The sequence below is a fragment of the Psittacula echo genome, assembly GCF_963264785.1.
Source record: "Psittacula echo genome assembly, chromosome: 1".
Lineage (NCBI taxonomy): Eukaryota > Metazoa > Chordata > Aves > Psittaciformes > Psittacidae > Psittacula > Psittacula echo.
In genome coordinates, this window is record NC_137735.1 from 63184693 (window position 1) to 63195421 (window position 10729).

At 41.8% G+C, this 10729-nt stretch overlaps 1 protein-coding gene and 1 long non-coding RNA gene across 3 annotated transcripts in view; one reads left to right on the top strand and one right to left on the bottom strand.

Annotated features, from left to right (window-relative positions):
* PKD2 (polycystin 2, transient receptor potential cation channel) overlaps positions 1 to 1167 on the top strand; it is a gene marked incomplete at its 5' end in the record, with an annotated part of 21148 nt that extends 19981 nt beyond the window's left edge. Inside the window, 3 exons of one of the 2 annotated variants that reach the window (XM_080638884.1) lie at positions 459 to 606; positions 825 to 1011; positions 1093 to 1167. In XM_080638884.1, coding sequence (XP_080495010.1) covers positions 459 to 606; positions 825 to 1011; positions 1093 to 1103 — 346 coding nt within the window. In that variant the 3' untranslated portion in view covers positions 1104 to 1167. Of the gene's footprint in view, positions 1 to 458; positions 607 to 824; positions 1072 to 1092 lie in introns of those variants that run through there. The other variant, XM_080638883.1, reaches the window with a different exon arrangement.
* Positions 1 to 10240, bottom strand: part of LOC308232768 — a 10749-nt gene extending 509 nt beyond the window's left edge. The window contains exons 1-2 of the long non-coding RNA XR_013958871.1: positions 10053 to 10240; positions 6440 to 6652 (exon numbers count right to left, since the gene is read on the bottom strand). This is a non-coding gene — a long non-coding RNA (uncharacterized lncRNA). The remainder of the gene's footprint in view (positions 1 to 6439; positions 6653 to 10052) is intronic.
* Between the last annotated feature and the right edge of the window lie 489 nt (positions 10241 to 10729).

Sequence of the window (10729 nt, forward strand, 5' to 3'; positions counted from 1 at the left end):
TTTTTTAGAAGTAAAACCTTGAGGTTGTTTTAGGTTCACTGAGAACTTCAGGTGTTGTTTTTAGTAAGATTAAGTTAGTTGTGAGTGTGTATTTTGTCTAAATTAATAGATCTCCATGTTAATTAATTTTAGCAACACTAGCTGAATGAAGAATTTCAGTAACTAGAACCAGCAAATTTTCATGAGGATGCCCTAAAAGCAGGGAAAACAGAGTGGAATATGTTTGGGTTTTTTTTTTCCCCGTCTGCTTTACCTCTGTGTTATCCTTTTGCTCTTGTGTACTTTGTCCCTGCCTGGACATTAGGACTGATTTGTGGAGAGTCAGGGACTGACTTGTGGAGAGTCAGATGCATGCTTGAATTAAAAGGCCGTCTCATCCTTATTTGCTTTGTGTGTTGGCATGCTACAATGATACTGACTCGGACAGAGTCACTGAAGCTCACACTTGTTGCCCTCAGACTCATGAGACGGGTAGATCGCATGGAGCATTCTATCGGCAGTATTGTCTCCAAGATCGATGCGGTTATTGTGAAGCTTGAAGCGATGGAGAGAGCCAAACTAAAAAGGAGAGATGTGTTGGGAAGGCTGTTAGATGGAGTGACAGAGGTAAGAAAACTGTAATACGAATTGTGCTGTCATCAGTGAAGGTGACAACCTGGGCATTGCATCACTGGAAAGAAAACCATTTACTGTAGCAGCAGTGTTTCTCCACTAGCCTGTGGAAACACTTGAGTGGTATAAGACTTTCCCATGTTTGTGTAGGGATTTGCTTAGGCTGTAGTTTGGAAGCTGAGCTTCAAGCTTGTGTCTTTTAATCTGTTCAGGATGAAAGACTGGGTCGTGACAATGAAATCCATAGGGAACAAATGGAGCGACTTGTGCGAGAGGAGTTGGAGCGGTGGGAGTCGGATGACACGGCATCCCAAATGAGCCATCGGTTGGGAACACCACTTGGACTGAATGGCCAACCTCGTGCAAGGAACTCTCGGCCATCATCCTCCCAGTCAGATGGTATTGATGGGGGAGGAGGAAATGGGGGGAATAACATCCATGTGTAAGGATTAACTTTGTAGGCGATTCTAAATGTTTCAGGTCAGTATTAAGCCAGCAAATACACTGCTCCGCTGTTTTCCCAGCATGAGGTGATCATCCTTATCAGACCACTAAGGACGTTTCTCGCTGATGGGCGAAAGTAAATATTCTCTTCAAAAGGCATTTTCAGACCTATGTAAGCCATGTGTCACGTTCAAGTTGCCAACAGTAAACTGTCAGCCTTGGAAATGAAGTGCAGGAGGCAGAATGGAAACCAGTTGTGACAAAATCTACCTGGCCGGAAGTTTGATTCCATACGTGTATTATGGGGACACTTCCAAAAGGGCATCAAGCTTCAGACAAAATAATGTGCTGTGGCTAAAACACTCCATTGAAAGGCTGCGAGTATTTTGCTTTCTGTTGGAAAATAGGATTTTTTTCCCAATGCTTTTAAAAGCAATTTTTAAACGAAGATGGCATCAATTTATTGCCTCATTCATTGTTAACAGCTGACACTTTTCAGAGGTAAAATAGCACTTTTTTACTTTGATTCTGCCTATGTTTCTGAGTTATTCTTGGTGTTACTAACATTTTAATCAACTTCAAATGTTCATTTCTTCCTGTTTTTGAGAAATACTGTGTTTCTTTAAACAGAAGAAAGTACACTCACTTTGTACAACTGTAAATCATGTATTCCATAATAGAAATGTACACATTGCATGGGTTTGTGCTCCATTAGCATTTCAAAAGCACTATTTGAGAGCTGCCTCTTCACACTCAATGAAAGTAATAATTTTGGGCTTTGTTGCAAAGTGCCCATTTTTTTATGCTGTGATTTCATGATCCAAGTGTTCCTGGGATAAACATTCCACCGATTCTTAGGTAAATATGGTTACTTTGCAGAAAATACATTCTTTCAAAGCTCACAAAATTGAGAATCAACTCTTCCGTGGGTGCGACAGGAAAGGGGGCAGAGAAGTTGCTGACGGTTTGGAAAGTCTGATCTTGTGCTGTGTCAAGTTGTAATCATGTCTCGACTGTGTAGTCTGTATGTACATTTAACAGAACTGCTTGTAATATTGTTAGGTATGTTTCTACATATGCTTCTCTGCTGAGGTGCAACACATGATGCCTTTGGAAAGGTGTTTGTAGTATAATCACTGATTTTTAGTGTTTAATTTCTTCTGCTTTCTCTGCCATAGAAGCTTTGTTTATGAAAGGACACTGAAATTAGGTTGGTTTCCTACAGAAAGCACTGAGGCATAGTGTTTGCAGTTTTGCCTAGCAACGTGTTCCCATCTGTGGAATACTGGTTTAGGAGGGAGATTCAGTTGTGCTTTTTTTCCTGAAGATGGCAGTTGTATTTAAAGACTTAGAGTTGCTGTAAATGCAGATGGAAAAGCTACACAATCAAACATGTCTTGGCTGTTAACAAGGTATATAGAGGGAAAAATGCCTATTTAACAAAGTATAAGTGGCATATATGTTATGTTGGTGGTTTTTGTTTCAAAAAGCATTTGTTGCCAGAAGTTAACACCTCATTCTTGTGGTAGCGCTGCTTAGGTGAAGCTTACACCTTGCATATGATCTTACAATTGCATTGCCTGGATGTACAGTGACTCAGAATTCTTTCTGTCTAACCAGAGAACTTGCTAGAACTAAATAGACTTAATTCTTTTCCCTATTTTTAAGTTTATAAGAAACCATATGTACAGAAACTGAATATAAAGTGGTGCTGGAGGAAGTTCAGTGCAGGGACTGGAATTTCTTAGTAGCTTTGGCTCGAGAACAGACCAGCGTGGGAAAACAGGTTGTGATTCACAGAACAGGTGAAGTGTTTATTCTTTCTGTGGGTTATTTTGTCCTGTACTAGGAAGAAATTCGTACTGTTTCACAAGAAACCCTGTCAGCTTCCCAAAACAGTGCACAGCACAATGCTTAGGGCATTTGTGTGAAACGAGACACTCCGACTAAGCTCTGTCTTGGCTCGATTGAAACTTTTTGGACCTTAGAACCCTTCCCGAGGAAAGCATTTCTGTGTTGAACTGGCATTTGTAACTTTAAACAAACCAACCAAAAAACACTAGCTGAACACATGGCCAGCTGGTGTGCGAGGAAAACAGAAAATACAATACAAAGCAATTTAAATATGTGTAGTCTTCATATCCAGAATGGGTAGTGTGTTGGTGTGTGGCATGACTTACAGTGTAAACTTCGAGGCATGCTAACTAATTACGTGTGTGTAACATGTAATTAATATTGTGTTTCTAGGGTCCAGAGTTACCTACATGCTAAAATAATATTTAATAATCATGTACTTAATCAAAGACTTTGGCCAAATGACCCAGCTGGAGTTGTCCAGCAATCAGGAGGAACCCTACTTGGAATACTTTGTGTTCAGGTTTGTGCCTGCAGCCAGTAAAGCTTGTGGCGTGCTGAGGTTTATGGCAGCAGGGATCTGGTGGTCATCTGTTGGTGAGGACGGGCCTTAATGGGGGAAAGAAAGCGAAACTAAACCTGTCAGTATGGTTTTAAGTAGGTTTATTGTAAAGGTGTACCTTTCAAAATGTACATTCAGTCAAACAGTTAATCTTTTTGTAGTATACGTTTATTCGGAAAGTGTTTGCATTCATAGCTGTATTTGTTGAGATATATTTCTGTAACGTGTCGTTACTTAATAACAAACTTCATCTTGAAGTGCAGTAAGTTTTCATGGGGTACCCGTGTGTGTTGACAGTGGCCTTGCAGTGAGTGCATGGCCACTTGACAAATGTTATAAACATTTTTATTATTTCATTTTTCCACTTTATATTATAATGCCATTTGTCATGTATTACGAAGGTAAGGTTTTTGCATAGTAATGTACAGTATTTGGTCTTATTAGGAAGCTGTTAATTATGCAAGCCTTCTACAATGATCAAGATTGTATTGATCTGTAAAACTGAGCACTTTACTTCCTAATAAACATTTTATATCATCTATAAAGCAATCTTAGTGCCAAACACTTTGTTTATAACATAACATTAAGAATCCTATGTTTTATTTGTGTGTGTTACTTCTGTCTCATACCTTATTCTTAGATTACCTAATCATGTAAAACAGGAGTATAGGGTGTAAATGAACAGAGGGGACTGGGCTGATCTGACTGCTTCATTGCCCAAGCAGTTCTTTTTTTAACAGTGTATTTCTCATGTGCATTTGTGCAAATGCACAGGTCTATTTTCTGCCATTTCAAGTAGCAGCTGGTAACTCTGTCCCTTTATTATGTCACAGTTGCTGTGTAAGTTAACTTCTCTACTCTTTTTCTCTATTTCCCTGTATTTTTTCCCTTTGTTTCAGGCAGTCCTAACCATCTGGAGAACTGAATGGTTCTTTGAAATCCCAGGCCCCTGGTTCTGTCTGGGCAGCTGTCTCACCAGGTCAAAAGTCCTATTAATGAAATTGAGTGCTTAATGTAAATCCATCTTCGTCTTTAATGTCTTGGAGAAGAGAAGGCTGCGTGGAGACCTCATAGCAGCCTTCCAGTATCTGAAGGGGGCCTACAAGGATGCTGGGGAGGAACTCTTCACTAGGGACTATAGTGATAGGACAAAGGGTAATGGGTTAAAACTTAAACAGGGGAAGTTTAGATTGGACATAAGGAAGAAAGTCTTTACTGTAAGGGTGATGAGGCACTGGAATGGGTTGCCCAAGTTGTGAATGCTCCATTCCTGGCGGTGTTCAAGGCCAGGTTGGACAGAGCCTTGGGTGGCATGGTTTAGTGTGGGGTGTCCCAGCAGGGGGGTTGGAACTAAATGATCTTAAGGTCCTTTCCAACCCTAACTATTCTATGATTCTATGCAGTATATATAAGGGTGTATGGAACACCCTTTTGGCTAGTTCAGGTCAGGTGTCCTGTCTCTGTTTCCTTCCAGCTTCTTTTGCCTCTCCTCAATGGCAGAGCATGAGAGACTGAAAAGTCCTTGATGAGGGTAAGCACTCCTTAGCAGCAACTAAACATTGTGTGTTAATCAGCATTATTCTCTCATATTAAATCCAAAATACAGCACTGCACCAGCTATTAGGCAGAAAATTAACTATCCCAGCCAAAATCAGGACAATGGAGAATGTGAAGGCCTCACTGCTATTTTTCCTAACTAGCCCCTAAAAATGCATGCTCAGCAAACTTTGGTGTACACAAGAATCATGTTGCACATACAAATACCTGCCTGCTTGTTAGGATACTAGGTTTATCTTGAACTGCACTCTGGTACTGGTTGTTATCAGTGATCTCAGTACTTGGCTGTGGACCTGGCCCAGTACAGCTGCTCCTTTTGCTCTTCCTGAGCATATTTGTTCCTTCCTGTAATTGTTGCCTTCAATTTGTCATTGTGGAAATTTATGGTTCTACAGGTTAAGAAGCATATAGATCATACACAAGTTATGTTACATTATATGTGAGTTTAACACAAAATAACAATATGTAATAAAATAAATGCAGATGTTGCATTTTCTAAAAGAGAAAAGCATAATATGTGTTTAACATTGGTCTTTTACAATAAGCCACAAAATGGGCCTTCTGTTCACATTACTGCAAATGACCAATGTCAACCAATTGAGTTACCATAACTTATGGTTCTTGGGGAAAGTAAGCGAGATTTTAAGAGCTCATGTTTAGAAGGTGTGGAAATTGCATGTGCAAAGAGTGGGACAGATAGAGCTACACAAAAGGTTGAATATTTATGATAGAGATTGGGGTTAGGGAGCTGAAAGTCATGTGTGCCTTGGAATGGCATACTGTATGAGTACTTGCCACTTAGCTTAACTACTGAACTGTGAATGGGCAAACTTTATGCATAAATTATTGAACAAAGGCCATAACAATGTGATTGCTTTACTGCAGTAGAGCTCAATGTTGGGGACGGGAGAAAACTTTCCATCTCTTCAAAGTTAACCTAACCCTCACTTATATTACTGTATTAAACACTTTAAGTTAAAACCCCCAAAATTAACCTTCCCAAAGGCTACCTTAGCAAAGGAGATGCAAGCATTGGGGACAGGCTGCTGGTATCTCAGTTACACACCACAGCACAGTGGGAGACTTGCCAAGTAGTGTAAAACAACCACAGCTGGCTTGTGTGCCCCCATGCCGATTAGCAGCCAAAGAAGGCAGTCTCTCCCGGGTGCCAGCAGTGTGAGCTCTCTATTGTACAGACTAGTACTATTGTAAAAGTTTAATGACTGAGGACCACTGGGAAGCTTAAGCACAGTTGATAGCAAACACAAAGCAACCATACATGCATGCATTTTTTCTAATCTTGATCAAATTCTGTATATTGTGCTTAGTGGCTCAGTGACTCCAGTAGACTCAACAGTCCAGACAGAAAAACAACACAAACATGCTCTAAAGAGATATTTAAATACATACTTGACATCTCTCAAAACTTCTTTATCAGCTGGTTTTTGACAACACAGGAACCCAGTCTTCATCTTCACGTGGTAGGAGATATTGTGGAAAGTGAGTATGCTTCCTCCCCTAACAGCTAAGTTTGCAGAGGACTGCTTTCTGCTGGGGGTGTCATTTGTATTCAAGTCTGACATCTGAATACTTAAGTGTGGCTGTCCTTCTGCCATCCTTCCTCTAGAAATGAAAAAACAAGGAAGGGGAAAATTCAGTTAGGTACAGAGAGGAAAGATGTGTCTGCTGGATCCAGTGTTCAGCACTGGACCTACTGTGAGACTTGTAGATGTCCATCTATGTCTCTTTCCTTCAGACATGAAGTTTGCATACTGTGGGCTCAGACCTGGAGATTTCACAGAGCTGATGAGAAGCTGGGTCTGCCATATTGCTACACACCCCTGCAGTATTAGGGAGGTAGAAGACTCTTCCTCTACCCTGATGATCAGTTGTGGCAGCTTGACCTTGATGTCCACCCACCTGCCCTCTTGAGGTGAATCACTGCTCCAGTGCCTGGAGCATCTCCTCCCTCTCTTTCACTGGCCTTGGTATCTGCAGGGCTGTTTCTCCCACATCTTCTCACTCCTCTCTCACAGCTGCTGCACATCATCTTTTACCCTTTCTTAAATAGGTTTTCAGAGAGGCACTACCAGCATCGCTGACACACTTGGTTTTGGCCAGTGGTGGGTCTGCCCGTCCCAGCTGGAGGCAGCTGTGTCCAGCGTGAAGCAACCCCAGGTCTTTTCACACTGACACCAACCTCTCCTTCCTCCGCTCCAGGACCTCACTGCGGCAGCATCTGGCCACGGGTACCAACTATGTCTATTCTCCTGGCACATGGAAATAGATATGTCTCACAGCAGACACTAGCATGACATTATGCTCCTTCTGGAGGGCTGCCCCTGACAGAGAGGACTGCATTCTTGTTGGAAACCACAGGTACAACAGGCGACTCACTGAAAGACTTGCTCAAAATTATTGAGGTCCAAAATGACCTTTTGCCTGTCCACTTCATCAGCCTTACTTCTAGTTTTGAATGTGCTTAATGTTTGCCTATTAGATACTCTTTTAAAGAGGTGGTTTGAAAATAAAGATGCTCCTCCAACCTTTAGCACTCCTGAGCAAATGTAACAAAATCTAAAATTGTTTGGTTATTTTTTTAATCCACATAATTTTGCTGACAGTATAAGAACATGGAAATTGACACCGTTACCAAGTAACTCTCTTCCTTGGATTTGCTTTCCATCTAATAACTAGAAGGTAGTTGTGGAATAATTAAAGTTAGCTCACCTTCCCTGTCAGCCAGGCTCTTGCCCATGAGCCATCCACCTGCACTGCAGGGGCATCACCTTGTGCAGGCAGACCTTTGTCTCCTTTGTGCTTCCTAAGTGTCGCAGGGCCATGTAGATGGGAGGCAGGATCTGGCCTCTCTTTATATATCATGTTGACTCACCTGAGTCTTATTAATCTAGCTGTCACTACAGCACGTTATTAATGCAGTAGTTCATTGGAACAGAGAGGGAAGATGAGCAGCTAGGAGCTCTGGGATGATCAGTCCTGTACCCTAGCTTGCAGCAAGGTAGAAGGCAAATTATGAGACTGTTCCAAAAACGTTGAATTAATATGAGAGCAGTTAATAAACTGAGACATAAAAAAAGGCTGTTTAATCTAACACAATCATATGATTGCATAAAAAACCAAGCCCTTATTTTATCAGTTTGCTAAGGTTGCCTGACAGACAGCTGAACTCTCCTTTGTGGCTATCAGCGCAGTTAAACCCCTGGAAGCCCTATTTTCAGCAACAGGCCTATATGCATGTAAAGGTGGGTTCATCTGTCTCCCAGTGATGCTATCCCAAATCTAGCCCAAGGTTGCCTTTTCTGTCAAAACTGCAGTCTTCTCTGCTGGCGAATACACAAGGTCTTACTGGTTTAGTAAGCAGTAATCCTGGCCCAATTTTCCTAGAATAAAAAGAAACTATGGTTGAAATATAATTATAATGGGTCTAGCTCTAATTTTAGCTAAAATGGATTTTAAGTAAATTGAACATCAATTAAATGTGCATGCAACATTTAAAGACTGGCGGCCTGTTATTGATAAACTGCCTACACTATTTTCTACTTGTGCTGGAGGAGACTTACCTACCTGTTAGGAGGGCAGTTAATATTTTTAGGCTATTTATCTAGCCATTTCTGGGCTAATCTGGCTGACATCAATCACTGGCATTTGAAAGGATGCTTTGGTAAAGCAGAGACGTGCATTCAGAACCACAGTGGGAACTGTCTGCTGGAAGTCTCACCACGCTGAGCAGATGTTTGCTAGTATGCCAAGCAAAGTACCAAACACTCAACATATGAGAACAGTATTTCACTTATCAGATTTTTTTCTCAGCTTAACTTTTCAGTATTGCTGATATAAAATCATGAGGCAATGGGGGACAGTGGAGTCTGACCTCTGGCATTATCAACAGAATAATTAAATTCTTCATTGTTTCATTTGTTAGTTGTTTTGTTGTTTTGGTTTCTTCTTTCACAGACCAGCAATAAAATCTAACTCAGAAAAGTTTTGCACAGAAATTGCAGAAATGCTCTTTAGAAAACAAACTTTTCATGTAGGAATGAAACAGAGTTAATCTTCCAGACTGAACTTGACTGGCAGACAATAAGCACAGAATCAGAAGCTATTTTCATAAATACAGGATCACACAACTTTCACAGTCATTCTTAAGAACAGACAGCACTTTGAAGTTAAATTTAATTTACCAATTGAGCTATGACTAGACTGTACACATCCCTGCAAATAACACTGCAGAAGTGAGATAAATGAGTTACGAGATGTGCATTTTAGGCTTTGGATACATATAAATTCACAGAGGTTGTAATCATACTTTTATTTCCTGCTAGTCACATGCACTTAACAGGGGTGTAGACTGGCCAGAGAACAGATGTGGGCACACAAAGAGGACAGTACAGTCTAGTACTGCCAGCCCAGGACCATACAGTCCTCTTCCTCAGGAACATGTGTAGGCTGTTAAAACCATTTGAGTAAAAAAGGATAATGCGATTCAGGCAATCTGTAAGTTAATTGCCAACTGATTTACTGGGGATTTGTAACCCACCTTTTGTGAAAAGAGCCCTGTGTGTTAATTAGGGACTGAGTAAACAGCACTGTGTGTGCAGGCATTTGCACTATCTGCAGTGCATTAACATGCATGGGCAAACTTCGAGGATGAGAGCTCCTGCAAAATATTCTAACTTTTCAGCTTTTTACTGGTTTTACTTTAAGCCTTGAGGCTTTGTCCCCCATTTATAAAACATATTTTTATTAATTTCCCTTGAAAAGCTAGGAAAATGTAGCAAGCGTTTTTCTGTGTTTTCCTTGGCTGCTGGAGGGAAACAGCTGCTGAATCTAATTCCTTAGCAGTGGCAGCATGCTTATATATATGCTTATATATATGCTTATATATGCAAATTTCATCTCTTCATAGATGAGAAAGCAAGTCACTATCCCGAATTAAATCTATCTATCTATCCATCTATCTATCTCAATAAAAGTGCTGAACTGCTGCTACCAACTCACTTACCAGCAGCAGGTCTGGGTCAGTGCTGCAGGGCTGCTGAGGGGATCGCAGAGGCGGTGAAAAGGGAGCGGGAGGCAGAGATGAGAAGAGCGTGGTGTGTAGGAAGGCAGCCCCGGTGGCTCGCTCAGCTTGCAGGGCAGGGCAGTTCCACCCGTGTCATCCCATCTGCTGCGAGACGGCTGCGAGGCGTGAGCTGGGTTCCCTGCGCTCGCTTACCCGAGGGAGTCTCCACCCTCTCCCTGCACCGCAGAGCTTCGTGGGGAGGGCAGGGCCAGACACAACTTTCACTTTTTTTACTTTTATCTGAACAAGTCTTTTAGGTGCCCTGAGCAAACCACGTCAGTAGTGGTGATGTCTGAATGAAGCACAGCACCTCCACTGCCACAGGGTCGCAGTGATGGCCATGTCTGGCAGAGCTGGCAGGGCATGATGAGTCACAGAATCACAGAATGGTCTGGGCTGGAAGGAACCTTAAAGTTCATCCAATTCCAACCCCTCTGCCATGGATAGAGACACCTCGCACTAGCCCATGTTGCCCAAGACCCTGCCCATCCTGGCCTTGAACACTGCCAGGGATGGAGCATCCACAACTTCTCTGGGCAGCCTGTGCCAGTGCCTCACCACCCTCACAGTAAAGAACTTCTGAATCTATCCTCTTTCAGCTTAAATCCATTAACCCT